General features: G+C 53.8%; 1 protein-coding gene across 1 annotated transcript; it reads left to right on the top strand.

The window, feature by feature from the left end:
• Window positions 1-201: 201 nt before the first annotated feature.
• Window positions 202-15,932, top strand: LOC144951471 (protein Wnt-6-like). The gene is made up of 4 exons (XM_078881771.1): window positions 202-689; window positions 6,783-6,991; window positions 12,786-13,189; window positions 15,359-15,932. Exons 1-4 carry the CDS (start codon window positions 616-618, stop codon window positions 15,818-15,820), a joined length of 1,149 nt encoding a protein of 382 aa, XP_078737897.1. The 5' UTR covers window positions 202-615; the 3' UTR covers window positions 15,821-15,932.
• Window positions 15,933-19,127: the final 3,195 nt, after the last annotated feature.

Here is a 19,127-nt window from a genome sequence, read left to right as displayed (position 1 = left end):
GTGGTGGTAGTCGTGGTTCGTGGTGGTGGTGGTGGTAGTCGTGGTGGTCGTGGTGGAGGGTGGTGGTTGTCGTCGTTGTGCTGGTGGCAATCGTGGTCGAGGCGGTCCAAGTGGATGTCCCCGTGGTGGTGGTGGTTGTAGTCGCGGTGGCCGTGGCTGTCGTGGTCCACCTGTTCGTGGTGGCTGACTTGGTCACGGTCATACGGAGTGGCCGTGATTCGTGGCGATCGTTAAAATTGTGGTGGTCGTGTTGGTCGTAGTGGCGGTGGTGGCGGTGGGAAATTGCTCGCCACCAAAACAAGTAAACAAACAACAGGAAAACAGGGAAATGCGTCTTCAACTCGCTCCGATCTGACGCGCAAATGCGCCGCGCGCGCTTGGGACGACGCTGACGAGAAGCCGGGCCACGAGGAGGGGATGGAGATGGAGGAGGAGAGGAAGGTCCGTGGTGAGGAAGTGAAGGAGCCGTCCCTCAGCCCCCCCTCCGACCCCATCTCGCCGGACATCCAGTGAGACCAGCTACGTGGATTTACCGACCACCACCCACCACCACCATCTACCAGAAGTTGGAATTTGTAAACGAACTCGGCTCAGTTTCCAACATTGGCTGTGGACATGACGCCGAATCCCGGGAACATGGTGATGCTGCTTCTGCTCATCTGCCCGGCTCACATCATCGGCATCTGGTGGTGAGTTGAGGATCGTTGGTGAGGAGGTGGTGTGGTTGAAGGGGGGGGGGGGGGGAGGTATGAGGGGCACGCAAGGAGGTGAGGGATGGTGGTTGTGGTGATGGTGAGCGAGGTGAATGTGTGGAGAGAGATGGTGGTGAAATTGTGGTGGTGGTATTGGATGTTGGTTGAAATTCTTTCGCACCGTACGTAGCCAACCGTGCTCATCGGAGGTGCGTATAGGGTGATGGTGTATTGGTGAATAATGTGATGGTGTTGAGTGAGATGGTGGTATTGATTGAGATGATTGTGGTGTGGTTTGGGATTATTCTGAGAGAGATGACGGAGGTTTGTTGTGGTTAGTTTGGTAGTGGTGGATTTTTTTTTGTTAAATGGAGGTGAGTGAGATGGTGATTATGGTGGTGGTGTTGAGTGAGATTGTGATGATGATGGTGGTGATGTTGAGTTAGATGGTGATGATGGTGGTGGTGGTGGTGGTGGTGGTAGTGTTGAGTGAGATGGTGATGAGGGTGGTGGTGTTCAGTGAGATGGTGATGAGGGTGGTGATGGTGTTGAGTGAGATTGTGATGATGGTGGTGGTGTTGAGTGAGATTGTGATGATGGTGGTGGTGTTGAGTGAGATTGTGATGATGGTGGTGGTGTTGAGTGAGATTGTGATGATGGTGGTGGTGTTGAGTGAGATTGTGATGATGGTGGTGGTGTTGAGTGAGATGGTGATGAGAGTGGTGGTGTTGAGTGAGATGGTGATGATGGTGGTGGTGTTGGGTGAGATGGTGATGAGGGTGGTGGTGGTGTTGAGTGAGATGGTGATGATGGTGGTGGTGTTGAGTGAGATGGTGATTATGGTGGTGGTGTTGAGTGAGATGGCGATGAGGGTGGTGGTGTTGGGTGAGATTGTGATGAGGGTGGTGGTGTTGAGTGAGATGGTGATGAGGGTGATGGTGTTGAGTGAGATTGTGATGATGGTGGTGGTGTTGAGTGAGATTGTGATGATGGTGGTGGTGTTGAGTGAGATTGTGATGATGGTGGTGGTTTTGAGTGAGATGGTGATGAGGGTGGTGGTGTTCAGTGAGATGGTGATGATGGTGGTGGTGTTGAGTGAGATTGTGATGATGGTGGTGGTGTTGAGTGAGATTGTGATGATGGTGGTGGTGTTGAGTGAGATTGTGATGATGGTGGTGGTGTTGAGTGAGATTGTGATGATGGTGGTGGTGTTGAGTGAGATGGTGATGATGGTGGTGGTGTTGAGTGAGATGGTGATGGTGGTGGTGGTGTTGAGTGAGATGGTGATGAGGGTGGTGATGTTGAGTGAGATTGTGATGATGGTGGTGGTGGTGTTGAGTGAGATGGTAATGATGGTGGTGGTGTTGAGTGAGGTGGTGATGAGGGTGGTGATGTTGAGTGAGATGGTGATGATGGTGGTGGTGTTGAGTGAGATTGTGATGAGGGTGGTGGTGTTGAGTGAGATGGTGATGATGGTGGTGGTGTTGAGTGAGATGGTGATGATGGTGGTGGTGTTGAGTGAGATTGTGATGATGGTGGTGGTGTTGAGTGAGGTGGTGATGAGGGTGGTGGTGTTGAGTGAGATGGTGATGAAGGTGGTGGTGTTGAGTGAGATGGTGATGATGATGGTGGTGTTGAGTGAGATTGTGATGAGGGTTGTGGTGTTAAGGGAGATGGTGATGATGGTGTTGAGTGAGAATGTGATGAGAGTGGTGGTGTTGAGTGAGATGGTGATGAAGGTGGTGGTGTTGAGTGAGATGGTGATGAAGGTGGTGGTGTTGGGTGAGATTGTGATGAGGGTGGTGGTGTTGAGTGAGATGGTGATGAGGGTGGTGGTGTTGAGTGAGATTTTGATGAGGGTGGTGGTGTTGAGTGAGATTTTGATGATGGTGGTGGTGTTGAGTGAGATGGTGATGAGGGTGGTGGTGTTGAGTGAGATTGTGATGAAGGTGGTGGTGTTGAGTGCGATGGTGATGATGGTGGTGGTGTTGAGTGAGATTTTGATGATGGTGGTGGTGTTGAGTGAGATGGTGATGGTGGTGGTGGTGTTGAGTGAGATTGTGATGAAGGTGGTGGTGTTGAGTGAGATGGTGATGATGGTGGTGGTGTTGAGTGAGATGGTGATGAAGGTGGTGGTGTTGGGTGAGATTGTGATGAGGGTGGTGGTGTTGAGTGAGATGGTGATGAAGGTGGTGGTGTTGAGTGAGATGGTGATGAGGGTGGTGGTGTTGAGTGAGATGGTGATGATGGTGTTGGTGTTGAGTGAGATTGTGATGAGGGTGGTGGTGTTGGGTGAGATTGTGATGAGGGTGGTGGTGGTGGTGTTGAGTGAGAGTGTGATGAGGGTGGTGGTGTTGAGTGAGATGGTGATGATGGTGGTGGTGTTGAGTGAGATTTTGATGAGGGTGGTGGTGTTGAGTGAGATTTTGATGAGGCTGGTGGTGTTGAGTGAGATTTTGATGATGGTGGTGGTGTTGAGTGAGATGGTGATGAGGGTGGTGGTGGTGGTGTTGAGTGAGATGAGGGTGGTGGTGTTGAGTGAGATGGTGATGAGGGTGGTGGTATTGAGTGAGATGGTAATGATGGTGGTGGTGGTGTTGAGTGAGATGGTGATGAGGGTGGAGGTGTTGAGTGAAATGGTGATGATGGTGGTGGTGTTGAGTGAGATGGTGATGAGGGTGGTGGTGTTGAGTGAGATGGTAATGATGGTGGTGGTGGTGTTGAGTGAGATGGTGATGAGGGTGGTGGTGTTGAGTGAGATGGTGATGAGGGTGGTGGTGTTGAGTGAGATGGTGATGATGGTGGTGGTGTTGAGTGAGATGGTGATGAGGGTGGTGGTGTTGAGTGAGATTGTGATGATGGTGGTGGTATTGAGTGAGATGGTGATGATGGTGGTGGTGTTGAGTGAGATGGTGATGATGGTGGTGGTGTTGAGTGAGATTGTGATGATGGTGTTGGTGTTGAGTGAGATTGTGATGAGGGTGGTGGTGTTGAGTGAGATTGTGATGATGGTGGTGGTGGTGTTGAGTGAGACGGTGATGACGGTGGTGGTGTTGAGTGAGATGGTGATGAGGGTGGTGGTGGTGGTTGTGGAGGTGGTGGTTTTGGAGGTGGTGGTTGTGGAGGTGGTGGTGTTGAGTGAGATGCTGATGAGGGTGGTGGTGGTGGAGGTGGTGTTGAGTGAGATGGTGATGAGGGTGGTGGTGTTGAGTGAGATGGTGATGAGGGTGGTGGTGTTGAGTGAGATTTTGATGAGGGTGGTGGTGTTGAGTGAGATTTTGATGATGGTGGTGGTGTTGAGTGAGATGGTGATGAGGGTGGTGGTGGTGGTGGTGTTGAGTGAGACTGTGATGAGGGTGGTGCTGTTGAGTGAGATGGTGATGAACGTGGTGGTGTTGAGTGAGATAGTGATGATGGTGGTGGTGGTGTTGAGTGAGATTGTGATGAGGGTGGTGGTGTTGAGTGAGATGGTGATGAGGGTGGTGTTGTTGAGTGAGATGGTGATGAAGGTGGTGGTATTGAGTGAGATGGTAATGATGGTGGTGGTGGTGTTGAGTGAGATGGTGATGAGGGTGGAGGTGTTGAGTGAGATGGTGATGATGGTGGTGGTGTTGAGTGAGATGGTGATGAGGGTGGTGGTGTTGAGTGAGATGGTAATGATGGTGGTGGTGGTGTTGAGTGAGATGGTGATGAGGGTGGTGGTGTTGAGTGAGATGGTGATCAGGGTGGTGGTGTTGAGTGAGATGGTGATGATGGTGGTGGTGTTGAGTGAGATGGTGATGAGGGTGGTGGTGTTGAGTGAGATTGTGATGATGGTGGTGGTATTGAGTGAGATGGTGATGATGGTGGTGGTGTTGAGTGAGATGGTGATGATGGTGGTGGTGTTGAGTGAGATTGTGATGAGGGTGGTGGTGTTGAGTGAGATGGTGATGATGGTGTTGGTGTTGAGTGAGATTGTGATGAGGGTGGTGGTGTTGAGTGAGATTGTGATGATGGTGGTGGTGGTGTTGAGTGAGACGGTGATGACGGTGGTGGTGTTGAGTGAGATGGTGATGAGGGTGGTGGTGGTGGTTGTGGAGGTGGTGGTTTTGGAGGTGGTGGTTGTGGAGGTGGTGGTGTTGAGTGAGATGGTGATGAGGGTGGTGGTGGTGGAGGTGGTGTTGAGTGAGATGGTGATGAGGGTGGTGGTGTTGAGTGAGATGGTGATGAGGGTGGTGGTGTTAAGTGAGATGGTGATGATGGTGTTGAGTGAGATGGTGATGACGGTGGTGGTGTTGAGTGTGACGGTGATGAGGGTGATGGTGTTGAGTGAGATGGTGATGAGGGTGGTGGTTTTGAGTGAGATTGTGATGAGGGAGGTGGTGTTGAGTGAGATGGTGATGAGGATGGTTGTGGTTTTTAGTGAGATGGTGATGATGGTGGTGGTGGAGTTGAGTGAGATTTTGATGAGGGTGGTGGTGTTGAGTGAGATGGTGATGACTGAGATGACCAAACATTGAGGCAACGTTGACTCAAAGATTCCCACCACATGCCCAACATTGGGCCATGCTGACTGGGCTTCGGGGGTCTGCAGTTCATCATGTCCGTTCTATCTCCAGTTTTGAACAGAAGAGGATCATTGATTGATCCGTCGTATCGCGACGGGCTTTGTTCCATTTGTCCATGAATGCTCCACGAAACAAGTCCGATAATTGCGTCCCGACAAACCGGCCCGGCTCCTGTGACCGTGTCCACCGTTTGTGGCCCAGTGGCTGCATTTCGGCCAGGGCAGTCTGGGTAACGCTGCACCGTGAATGAGCTCGGGATGCCGCATCCAACGCCTTGTCGAAGCCCCCCGCAATATCGATGCGCCTACCCATAGGATTATGGCAGTGGTTCTTCTTAACCTGGGGGTGCACGCTGCACCCCCTTGGGGTTGCAAGATGCCCTTTCTGGATTTTTTTAGAAGGTAAATAATCAAAAACACAAATTAAGCACGGGGCAACGTGAACCCTACTTTGTTTAATCAAACCCTATGAATTTATTAACATTGTACATTTTTTTACGATTGAGAACCAAAGGGATGAAAGGCTGCAGTAAAGGTTAAAAACCACTGGATTATGGGAACATTGAGGACAATAATAGATTATTATTATGACGGAAGGGAATACATTGTACTGCACTGTAGTGGTCGTGCCTTGCTCCAAGTCAGCTGGCCACCTTGCAACGTCCTGGAAAATAAATACAAGAAGCGATTTTCCAGCTCAGATGAACATTCAAACACTTATCTCTCGTTTACAGCCAAGAACCAGTGGTGGACATTCCACATTCCTTGGCGGGTCGCCGTAGACATATCGACCGTAATATTAAACCCAGATTTGTTTTACCGTCTGATCAGTCGAGGGGCTTTCTCGTTTGTCGTGCGGGCGGTGATCGTGGTGGCTCGGCTCCACGTGGCGTGGCCCGTGATCCCCCACTGCTTAGGTAGCGTGCGGCGAGGGTTGGTGGATCACGCGCAGATGGGCTGTGAAACTCCCTCCCCGTGAGCGCCGAGGAGCCTCGCCAGGAGGCGGCGGCTGTACAGCAAAGTGCGGCCCCCCACCTGCTCCATACGCAGGGGATACAGCGCTGTCCCCTCGCACACTCGGGGTTTTCTCCGGGTGCTACGGTTTCCTCCCACGTGTACTGCATGCGCACTCCGATACCGCCTTCATATGTAGAGGACAGCGGAGCTTGGGCGAGGGCGCGAAGGGTCAGAGCTGACTTCCAATGCGAACCCTTGGCCATCGCTAACTTTGAACCCTGACTCTTCTCCACACCTCCCTCCCCCCACCCACTCACCCCACCCACCCCTCCCTACCCACCCACTCCACCCCTCCCTACCCACCCACCCACTCACCCCACCCACCCATCCACCCAACTCACTCACTCACCCACCAACCCAATCACCCCACACCCCCACCCACCCCTCGCCACCCACCAACCCACTCCTCGCCACCCACCCCTCCCCACCCACCAACCCCTCCCCACCAACCCACCCCACCCACCCACCCACTCACCCCACCCACCCCACCCCTCCCCTCGCCACCCGCCCCTCCCCACCCGCTGCAGGTCGATGGGGGTGCCCCTGGGAGGAGACCCCAACGGCATCTGCCGCAAGGCGAGGCGGTTGGCGGAGCTGTGCCTCGCCGAGCCGGGGGTGGTGGCCGAGGCGGCCAAGGGCGCGCGCCTCGGCCTGCGCGAGTGCGGGTTCCAGTTCCGAGCGCGGCGCTGGAACTGCACGGGGCACGGGAAGGGCTTCGACAAGATCCTGCAGCAGGGTGCGTGAGAGGGGGGGGGGGGTGCGGGGGGTGCGGGGAGGGGGGGGGCATGGGGGGGGTGGGGGGGTGTCCATGGGGGCGGGGGGGTGCATGGGGGGGTGTCCATGAGGGCGGGGGGGGGGTTAGGGCATTGGGGGCGAGGGGGGTGAGGGCATGGGAGGCGGGTGGGGGTGTCCATGAGGGCGGGTGGGGGTGTCCATGGGGGGCGGGGGGGTGAGGGCATGGGGGGCGGGGGGGGGGTGAGGGCATGGGGGGCGGGTGGGGGTGTCCATGGGGGGCGGGGGGGTGAGGGCATGGGGGGCGAGGGGGGTCTTTTAAGGCTCTACGCGGGATCTTTGTTTTGTTTGGGGAACGGTAGCGCTACGCTGCGCTACGAACCCAGCGACCCAGGTTCGATTACCGCTCACGCAGAGGCGTAGCTAGTATATTTTGCGCCCGGGGACGAACTATAAAATTGGCGCCCCCCCCCCCCCCCCCCCGTTAAATCACATTTTCCTATTACATCGAATAAGGAATAACAATAAAAATGTTAATGAAACATTGTATTTAAAGAAGCAAATTTATAGAAATTATATTACATGGCTCATTCAGTTACTGTCGTAGACTGGTTGACAGTCTACAAAATATTTATTTTTCTTGATTTCACTGTCGCAAACTGGTCAATCACGTAATTAAAATCAGTTTTTTTCCAATGTTTCTCTTTCAACGCTAAGAAGAACAAGATCGCTGAGACGATCTTGTCCCATTGAAGCCGCAAATACGACTAAATAAGTTTCAATTTGCTGAACGACCGCTCACAGCTTGCAATTGAAACTGCTATTGTTAATACAATATGCAGTGAAATTCGCAAATTCGGAAATATGTCGTCTCCATAAAACACAATAAAACCAAGAAGATCCAAAGGAGTTTCTGGTAGAACTTCATTCCGGTTACTGAGCAGCATTTTGCAATCTCCAATTTCTGTGAAAAGTTCGTGGCCATTGATGTCGGTGTCATAGAAATTTCCAAAATCTGTGCAATTTCGACGAATTGCATCGACGTCTGTGTCGGATAGAAGAGTTTTGACGTCCAGCAGAAATCAAAATTTTGTGTTCAGGTCTTTTAGTCGTAAAAACCGTGTTGACATCTGTTGAAGTCGATAAAATACAGTGAGGGATAAAAGTATTTGATCCCCTGTTGATTTTGTACGTTTGCCCACTGACAAAGAAATGATCAGTCTATAATTTTAATGGTAGGTTTATTTGAACAGTGATAAGCAGAATAACAACAACAAAATCTAGAAAAACGCATGTCAAAAATGTTATAAATTGATTCGCATTTTAATGAGGGAAATATGTATTTGACTCCCTCTCAATCAGAAAGATTTCTGGCTCCCAGGTGTCTTATACAGGTAACGAGCTGAGATTAACAGCAGACTCTTAAAGGGAGTGCTCCTAATCTCAGCTTGTTACCTGTATAAAAGACACCTGTTCACAGAAGCAATCAATCAATCAGATTCCAAACTCTCCACCATGGCAAAGACCAAAGAACTCTCCAAGGATGTCAGGGACAAGATTGTAGACCTACACAATGCTGGAATGGGCTACAAGACCATCGCCAAGCAGCTTGGTGAGAAGGTGACAACAGTTGGTGCGATTTTTCGCAAATGGAAGAAACACAAAATAACTGTCAATCTCCCTCGGCCTGGGGCTCCATGCAAGATCTCACCTCGTGGAGTTGCAATGATCATGAGAACGGTGAGGAATCAGCCCAGAACTACACGGGAGGATCTTGTCAATGATCTCAAGGCAGCTGGGACCATAGTCACCAAGAAAACAGTTGGTAACACACTACGCCGTTAAGGACTGAAATCCTGCAGCGCCCGCAAGGTCCCCCTGCTCAAGAAAGCACATATACATGCCCGTCTGAAGTTTGCCAATGAACATCTGAATGATTCAGAGGACAACTGGGTGAAAGTGTTGTGGTCAGATGAAACCAAAATGGAGCTCTTTGGCATCAACTCAACTCGCCGTGTTTGGAGGAGGAGGAATGCTGCCTATGACCCCAAGAACACCATCCCCACCGTCAAACATGGAGGTGGAAACATTTTGCTTTGGGGGTGTTTTTCTGCTAAGGGGACAGGACAACTTCACCGCATCAAAGGGACGATGGACGGAGCCATGTACCGTCAAATCTCTGTCCACATCGATTCCCCAGGCTGTGCATCTTGTTTTGGCGTTTTCTACAGCAACTTGGCTCAACTCATCACGAAGCTTGACAAATTCATGCTCCAAAGATTCAAGATCAGTTGCTGCTTCCTTAAAATTTATAGTAGGATCCTGTAAGTGCTTCTGAACACGATACATTTTTCCAAGAATGACATTCCAGAAATGTTATAAAACTATGAAGTAAAGATTTAATACGCATCCCTGTAACTGTTCTGCATCACTTCTGGTTTCAGGCGTCATAGTTACGTCCTCCGATGATTTGTCTAGCAGCCCTACTAGTTCATCCAGTCCTTCATAGATAGCTTTAACAGCTTCTGATCGTGCACTCCAGCGTGTTTCAGGCCGTCGTAGTTTCTGCCACCAAAAAACAGGCCAGTGACTAAGGCTGAAAGACTGCGGCTGTCTGTTGTTTGGGACGTTCTTCCATGTAAGTTCTTAATAGGCGCGCGTACCAAAATTAAATTACATGACATGTAGGCTGTGTGTGGCGGGATATATAAACTTTTAGGTTGAGGTGCAGATTTGTGCAGTAGTTTCAGGCTGCCGCGCCCGCCGCAATAAGTTCTAATGTGACGTTGTAAGCCTCATTTCGGCGCCCCTTTACCTTGGCGCCCGGGGACATATGTACCCCCCTGCCCCCCCTAGCTACGCCTCTGCGCTCACTGTCAACACCGGTGACGATTATCTCAAGCGGTCATGGGCCTCCCATAGGTCGACTCAGCCTCAAATGAGTACCAGGGACGGCGTGTAAACATCGACACTGGAGAGACAAAGGCGACCGGGCGTGGTGCTGGCCACCCACCCCCTTGTGTGCCACCGTGCCAGCCTTCATAGGTGCTACTCGCTAACAGCACTTGCCCCAACAGACTGTTCATCCTATAGGGGGTATCTTTGTCTTCGTGACGTGTAGGTGTGTGTGTGTGTGAGTGGGAATGTTTTGAGGTGTGTGTCGATATGGGAAGCATGTGTGTGTGTGATGGTGTGTGTGTGTGATGGTGTGTGTGTGTGATGGTGTGTGTGATGGTGTGTGTGTGTGATTGTGTGTGTGTGGCGATGGTGTGTGTGTGATGGTGTGTGTGATTGTGTGTGATTGTGTGTGTGTGTGATGGTGTGTGTGAGTGTGTAGGTGTGTGTGTGATGGTGTGTGTGTGTGTTGGTGTGTGTGTGTGTGTTGGTGTGTGTGTGCGCCTACGGGTGTGTGTGTTGTTGGGGTCCGGTATGCATGCGTGTGTATGTGCCAGAGGGTGTGTTTGGGAATGTGAGTGTGTGTGTGTGTGATTCTGTGTGTGATTGTGCATGTGGTTGTGTGTGTGATTGTGTGTGTGATTGTGTGTGTTGATTGTGTGTGTGTGATTGTGTGTGTGATTGTGTGATTCTGTATGTGATTGTATGTGATTGTGGTGCGATTGTGTGTGATTGTGTGTGTGATTGTGTGTGTGATTGTGTGTGTGTGTGATTGTGTGTGTGATTGTGTGTGTGATTGTGTGTGTGATTGTGTGTGTGTGTGATTGTGTGTGTGTGATTGTGTGTGTGATTGTGTGATTGTATGTGATTGTATGTGATTGTGGTGCGATTGTGTGTGATTGTGTGTGTGTGTGATTGTGTGTGTGATTGTGTGTGTGATTGTGTGTGTGTGTGATTGTGTGTGTGAGATTGTGTGTGACTGTGTGTGATTGTGGGGTGATTGTGTGTGTGTGATTGTGTGTGTGATTGTGTGTGTGTGTGATTGTGTGTGTGAGATTGTGTGTGACTGTGTGATTGTGGGGTGATTGTGTGTGTGAGATTGTGTGTGTGATTGTGTGTGCTTGTGTTCCTGATAAAGGAATCGAGCGCAGCGGTTAGCGCACCACCAACATTGTTGACGAATCTTTGAACCGGTCCTGGGCATCCCCTAGGTAGACTCAGCCTTAAATGAGTCCAGTACCTGGTACCGTGTGCAAACATCAGCACTGGGGAGACAAAGGCGGCCAGGCTTGGTGCTGACCACCCACACGCACACTCGTGCCCCGTAGTTGCCCGCTAACAGCACTTTCCCCAACGGTCCCGTCAAAGACTACGCGGGGCACCTTTGTCTTTTGTGTTCAATCAGCGAGCGACGTTGGGCGTCAGTGGCCAGCGCATCGCACCACGAACCCCGGCGAACCGAGTTCACCGGCCGACGTTGTGGCCGTGAGCGGTTGCTGCACCGGAGATGAAAATTTCGAACCCTTCGTCCCGGTGACTCGGCGACGCGTTGAAAACGCACCGCATCCACTCCCCGGGTTCACTGCCGGACGAAGGCCTCCCTCCCCGCGCCACTGACGGTGGCCGTTGGCCCACGGGGTGGTCGTGCAAGGGGGGGCCGAGTCGCCGCCGTGCCTCGCGGAGTGCTGCACCGACTGCTGTGATGTGCGGGATCCAGAGATGCGTGGCCCAAAAAAGAGGCGTGGGGAGAGGCTGCGCGTGCCGTGCGCGTGCCGCGCTTTCGACGACCTCCCGTCCCAGGCGTTGGCTAAAGTGGCCCCCTCGGTGATAGAGTCATCCTGTTGGGTGGCTTCAATGCCCCAGTGGGCCATGACGCAGGCACCTGGGATGGAGTGATCGGAAGGCATGAGCCTGAGCAGCTCGAAAACTACTAGACTTCTGCGCAGCCCGTGGGCTTGTAATCGCCAATACGCTCTCGTCGCAGCATCGGCGCATCCACGCATCATCGATGTAAGCTGTGTCCAAGCAAGAACATCTGCTGGACTATACATCGAGATGTAGTTTTGGAACACCGAATGTGGACTCTTGGCCTTGACAACAGGACCTGCCGTGGAGCTGCTCTGTCCACTGACCATCGACTTGTCACCTTCAAGGGGCGCGTGCCCGCTGCCATTCTCCCACTGCGCTGGTGGGTGTCCACCGAGGACCCCATCCACACACACAGTGGCCTGGACTTGTCTCGCTGCTGAACGTTGCCAGGAAGAGTTCCATCATCGCTCGCAACTAGAGTTGGTATCGTCCCCCCCACCCCCCATTCCCCCGTGCTCCGGATGCCGATGGGAAATGGGTGAGGTTCAGGACCGCGGCCCGAGCAGCTGCTGAGCCTGCGTTGTGGACGCGGCCCAGACCTCCCCAGAGACCCCGCGACACGGCGTCCCGGGTAGCTGAGAGCTCGCGGCGGGCTCACTGCCACCGTCTGCGGCGTCCCACGTCCGGCAACGAGGAGGCTCGCCGCAGAGTTCGCTCCTCGGAGGTTCCGAGAGGCACGCGGCGCTGCGAGGATGAGCGGTGGTCTCTGAGTTGATGCTGGGGAGATGGAAACTTCAATTCCCTCAAACATGACTCGCCACGTGACCCGTGATGGTCACGATGCGACTGCTGCTCTGCTGCTGATGACGATGATTATGATGATCCTGTCACCCAGACATTTGCTGCTGTTGATGAGTAATATGATTAAGATGATGATGCTGATGATGATTAAGATTATGGTGATGATCATTAAGATGATGGTGATGATGATGACGTCAATAATCTTCCCCACCACCTCTTCCTCTCACACCCCTTCCTTCTCCCTCTCCTCCTCCACCCGCGCCACCTCCTCCACCCCATCCACCTCCTCCCAGACATCCGCGAGACGGCCTTCGTGAACGCGATCATGGCCGCGGGGGTTCTCTTCGCCGTCACCAAGGCGTGCAGCATGGGCGAGCTGCCCCAGTGCGGCTGCGAGGACGCGAGAGGCAGGCGACCCCCACTACCCTCAACCTCCTTCTCGTCATCATCATCAGCAGCGGCAGCGGCGGCCACCGCTATCCACCAGCCCCCTTCGCTGGGGGGGGGGCCCTCGCCCCTGGCGCGGGGCCCAGCGGCGGCGGCGGGGGTCGAGGTGTGGGAGTGGGGTGGCTGTGGAGACGACGTGGCGTTCGGCTACGACAAGTCGCGCCTCTACATGGAGCAGCAGCGGCGACGGCGGAGCGGCAGCGACATCAAGTCTCTGCTGGACAGGCACAACCACGAGGCCGGGCGGCTGGTGAGGCGGGGCGGGGCGGGGCGGGGGGGAGACCAAGTGGTGGGAACCGTTGGGCCAACGTTGAGCCGACGTTGGCATGTCGTTGGAATCGTTGGGCCGACGTTGGCATGTGGCTGGAATCGTTGCGCCAAAGTTGACATGTGGTTGGATTCGTTGCGCCAACATTGGCATGTGGCTGGAATGGTTGGGTCAACGTTGGCATGTGGTTGGAATCGTTCGGCCAAAGTTGACATGTGGCTGGAATCGTTGGGCCGACATTGGCATGTGGTTGGAATCGTTGCGCCGACATTGGCATGTGGTTGGATTCGTTGCGCCAACATTGGCATGTGGCTGGAATGGTTGGGTCAACGTTGGCATGTGGTTGGAATCGTTGGGCCAAAGTTGACATGTGGCTGGAATCGTTGGGCCGACATTGGCATGTGGTTGGAATCGTTGCGCCGACATTGGCATGTGGTTGGAATCGTTGCGCCAACATTGGCATGTGGCTGGAATGGTTGGGTCAACGTTGGCATGTGGTTGGAATCGTTGGGCCAAAGTTGACATGTGGCTGGAATCGTTGCGCCGACATTGGCATGTGGTTGGAATCGTTGCGCCAACATTGGCATGTGGTTGGTATCGTTGGGTCGACGTTGGCATGTGGTTGGAACCGTTACGCCAACGGTGGCTCAACGTTGGCCCAACAGTTCCATGTTTACTGGGAAGGGAGGAAGCAGCAGCGTCATTAGTATCAGCAGCAGCATCAGCAAGTGTCATCAGCAGCAGTAGTATCAGCAGTAGAATCAGCAATAGAAGCAGCAGAGGCAGCAATATCAATCAGCAGTGGCACTAGTATCATCATCAGCAGCATTATCCTCGATAAGTACAGACGAACTCAATAGACATGTGCAAGCTGCAGTGCCTCTACCACTGCGCCAACTCTGACCTTAACCTCCGGCGCCTTGGGCAGATGGCTCCGTGCTGCCGTCACGGTCCGAATTGACCCAGTGACAAAGACGAAGGAAATTGACCTCCCACAAATCACTCGACTGGGATTTGACCCCTGTCCCCGGCAGGACCGATGCCCCCTCTCTTGCGGTCCAGGTGACGCTGGGTCACTTCCCCCCGATGATGTAAAACAGGGGTCCCCAACCCCTGGGCCACGAACCGGTAGCGGTCCGTGGCCTGTTAGGAACCGGGCCGCACAGCACAAGGTGAGAGCGGTGAGTCCGTGCGTGGCCCGCCCCCATTAATTTATTATTCACCACTTCCATCCCGCCTCTTTCCCGCACTGTGCACTTGTCTCAGTCACAGTTTTTGGTGAGCCCATAAGCTCTAGCCCCTAGTAGCCACAATGAGTAAAAAACAAACGTCGCTGGAGAGCTTCTTTGAAAAGGGGGAAAGACGCAATGATGGACCCCCCACCCCCCTGGTCCGTGAAAAAATAGTCTTCCACGAAACCGGTCCCTGGTGTCAAAAAGGTTGGGGACCGCTGCTGCGAAGCGCTCCGAGAATTAAGAAGGGGGTCGGGGGCCCTCTTATCGACACCGTGTCGCACTGCGAAAACGCCCGCTTGGAGGTGGGAAAAGATGGCAACGAGTCGATCTTCACGTTTCCCACAGGGGCCAAAGCAACGAGGCTTTACGTCCTTCGGCGGGGGGCTGTGAGATCCTCGAAGGAGATCGAGCAACCCTTTTGCATCTTTTCTGACCTCAGCGTTTCGCGCTACGGAGATGTCGAGCAGCGCAATTGTTTTTGTAAATCGCGCTTTTTTCCACCGCGTCTTGAAAAGCGTTTTCTCAAAAAGCCGTTCCACTCCCGAATGAGAATTGTTATTGAGACCTGGAGGAATGCAAACTTATTTTGCACCGTGCGTAGCCAACAGCGCTAATCGCAGGTGCGGGCCTTCGTCCGCTTTGTCGTCCACTCGTCGTAAGTCAGTCTGCCTCTCGCTCCCCACCCACGTCTCACAAGTCACTCTCTCTTCCTGTGCTCCCCCCCGCCCCCTCTCCCACCCCCCTCTCCCACCCCCCCTGCCCCCTCTCCCACCCCCCTGCCCCCTCTCCCTCCATCCCACCCCCCTGCCCCCTCTCCCACCCCCTGCCCTCTCCCACTCCTGCCCCCTCTCCCACCCCCTGCCCCCTCTCCCACCCCCCTGCTCCCCCCCCCCCACTGCCTGGCCCGCGACGCCAGGCCCTGCGAGAGCACACGCGCGTCGAGTGCAAGTGCCACGGCCTCTCGGGCTCGTGCGCCCTCCGCACGTGCTGGCGCAGGATGCCGCCGTTCCGCGACGTGGGCGACCGCCTGCGCCAGCGCTTCAACGGCGCCTTCAAGGTGATGGGCAGCAACGACGGCCGCTCGCTGACGCCCGTCGGGCGCAACGCCAAGCCGCCCGGCGCCCGCGACCTCCTCTACTCGGCGCAGTCGCCCGACTTCTGCGCCCCGAACCGCCGCACGGGCTCGCTGGGCACGCGCGGCCGGGCCTGCAACGCCACGTCGCCCGACACAGGCGGCTGCGAGCTGCTGTGCTGCGGCCGCGGCGTCCGGCACGAGAGCGTGGTGAGCAGCGAGGCGTGCCAGTGCCGCTTCCAGTGGTGCTGCGTGGTGCACTGCGACAAGTGCTCGGTGCGGCGCGACCTCAGCGTGTGCCTCTGAGCGCCCGCGCCGATTGCCGTTGCGAGCGCGGAACGGGCGGACGGATGGACGAGGAGAAGGCCGTGGAGATTGGCGCACCCACCCCACCCACCCACCCAACCACCAGCCCACCCCACCCAGCTGACCCACCCCACCCAACCCAACCACCCCGCCTACCTTCCCCACTCACCTACCCACATACCCCACCCACCCCACCCACCCCACCCGACCTTCCCCACCACCCACCCCACCCACCAAACTCAAAACCCACCCCACCCACCCAACCCACCCCAACCACCCCAACCACCCCAACCCAACCACCCCAACCCAACCACCCCAACCACCCACGGAGAAGAAGATTTGACGATGAGCCGAGGTGTGCGACGGCTCTCCTCTGGCCTTATCCAAGCCCCACCAGCTCGAGCTGAACGCCGGTGTTGGCGTTTGGAACCACGTGCTCAAGAGGGTTGAGAGAGCGCGAGCGAGCGAGCGGTTCACACCGACGGGCGGCGGTGAGACCCAGACACGGCCGACCGTGGCTGCCAATGGCAGTGCCGCCGTTGCAGTTGCTGCCTGCCAATATTTGTGGTCTAGGGGTTCGGCCACTGCCCACCCCGTGTCGCTGCCCCACGCTGAACAAACAGTGGTGCCCGCCGAGTGAGAGGTGTGAGCGGAAGAGAATGCCTTTGCATGAGCGAGATGAGAGAGAGAGATCTCAGAGCAGAACGCAAGAGATACGGAGTAGAGAGATGACAACCAGGTCGACGAGCTATAGAGGTGAGATGACTGCAGATGAGAGTCAGATTGGCAGTGGTGGACGCGAGAGAAGTGGCACGAGTTGACACGGGTCAGGTGGAAAGATGGCACTTGGTGACACGAGTCAAGGTGACACGAGGTGTCATGAGTGAAGGTTGACACAAAGCGTCGTGAGTCAAGGTACGGCACACGTCACCTTGAGTCAAGGTGACACAAGGTGACACGAGGTGTCATGAGTGAAGGTTGACACAAAGCGTCGTGAGTCAAGGTACAACACACGTTGTTACCATGAGTCAAGGTGACAAAAGTCAAGGTGACACAAGGTGCTACAAGGCGTCGTGAGTCAAGGTACGACACACGTTGTCACCATGAGTCAAGGTGACACGATTCAAGGTGACACACGAGGTGCCACGAGTGAATGTGACAATTAAAAGTAAAATGCAAGGTTTCACGAGTGAAGGTGCCAAGTCGACACAAATTTGACGGTGGCACGAGTCAAGGGGACTCAAGACATATTCTTGGTTCTTTCGGTAAAGTCACGTAAATAGAAGAGAAATATAAAAATTAAATTCTCACGACGTTTGATTTTATTTATTTTATTATTTCCCTTATACGTGACTTGACCGAAGGAACCAAGAATATTAATCCCTGCAGTCACGAAAGCTTTAAATCCGGACTCAAGACAGTCGGGATCCTGCGATCCGACACACGGGGCCGTGTATGGGGCCGTCTGCCGCGTGGTCCCCGAGAGGCTCGGCCCGGGTTCCCAAGAGGGCACCACGTGATTTGAAGCTTTCGTGACTGCAGGAATCCATACTCTTTGGTTCGTTCGGTAAAGTCACGTTAAAGTCAGCGTTTTCTTGCTGTGGTTGTTCCACCTGATGGGGATTACTTGTGTTGCGATCGAAACGTCGTGATTTGTTTTTTTTTATTTCTACCTACGTGACTTTACCGAAAGAATCAAAGAGTAGGGCACCACTTGCCCGTTTTTCCTGCCCCCCTAGGATCGTGGCCTTCACGCAAAGATGGGGGGGGGGGGGGCGCCGCTCATCCGATCGTAAACATTGCTGCATTTAAACTTTTGAAACAAATTTTTATCGAATTTTATGAAAGATAATAATAAAATTATGGTAACCGGAGCTTCCGGTTTCAGCCGGGGTCAGTGTGGGTCGGTGACCATGAAAGTTCATTTTTTTTCGCCGCCCGGTATACCACATCCAGTATACCTCTCGTGATGTATATTGGGCTGCTTCAGCTCCGTGTCACCTACTACTCTCTACATGGCCACCCAGGTGATATTCGGTGATCAATTAAGCCCCGATAACAACCGCCCAGTCGAGTTGGCCAATTAAAATCGTGGTTGGGGGGGGGGGTTGACTCAGCCCATCATCACCTCTCTCCGGGGTCGATAAAGTGAGTACCACTTTGTAGGGAAATCAACGGCGGTTGTTGTCCCGTGGATAAACTCGCCCGCATCCTCCTCCACTACCCCCGCCATGGGAATGTGGAATGTCCGCCACTGAGCTCTGCAGGGCTATAAACGGCAGATGGGCACCAATGGCTTCGTGCTCTATTCAGTAGAAACCAGGTCTCTGAATCACGGTGGTTATCTTGGGGGTAACCTAACCAAACCTTGCAAGCATGCACCCAAACAAAATCCCAACCCCGTGCTCAATCCACTGCTGGATGAATGTCTGCCCAGGCCATTGTTTTTATGATTATTCTACCATCCTTCACCACTCTGGTCAGTGCAGGTTGGTTGACGGTGGGGGAGGGAGGGCATGGCCATTTTGTCACTGATGTCAGTCGTGTCTGAGAGTTACAAAAACATTTTTTTGATGATTTTAAGATCGCAGAGAGGATAGGGAGTGGAAGAAAATTGGAGGGTGGGGGAGAGTTCTGGGGGGTCACGAAGCCACGTGACCCACGGATCGTTGGACCACGAAGCGGACTGCCCATGGCCGTTCTTTGCCAACTTTTGGAAACGCAGCAACAGATCCCCATGCCTCCCCGTGTCTCTCACTCTCAAGACTGACGAAGTCTCACTTCGTCTCCACCCCCCCCCCCCCCCCCCCCGTGTCGCCTCGTCTCTCCGTGGCCTCCTCGGGCCTCCCGAACTGCATCTTTGTCTCTCAGATGTCTCCCTGCGTCTCGAGGTCTCTCCTTGTGTATGAACTCCATTGCTGATTGTTGGACACGGAGACATTGATGCGTTGGCGGGAATCGCCACCCCCTGCCTCCCCCACCCGGCACCAAGTTGAATTTCCCGCCAAAAATGGCGGGAAAGAGCTTTTCCAACGACACAAAAAAGCGATAAAACGAGACCAGATTCGTGTTGTGAGGAAATAGTCGATTCGAATCGCATTATTTTCGTCGACTTTATTTTCTTGCTTCGTATTTTGAGGAAATAGTCGATGCGAATCGCATTCTTTTTGTCGACTTTATTTTCTTCATGTTTTGAGGAAATAGTCGATTCGAATCGCATTCTTTTTGTCGATTTTCTTTTTTTCCTTCATGTTTTGAGGAAATAGTCGATTCGAATAGCATTATTTTGTCGACTTTATTTTCTTGC

Source organism: Lampetra fluviatilis, chromosome 62 (assembly GCF_964198595.1).
Source record: "Lampetra fluviatilis chromosome 62, kcLamFluv1.1, whole genome shotgun sequence".
NCBI classification, from domain to species: domain Eukaryota; kingdom Metazoa; phylum Chordata; class Hyperoartia; order Petromyzontiformes; family Petromyzontidae; genus Lampetra; species Lampetra fluviatilis.
The sequence above is the reverse complement of the archived record's forward strand: the minus strand, read 5'-3'. Positions and strand labels throughout refer to the sequence as shown.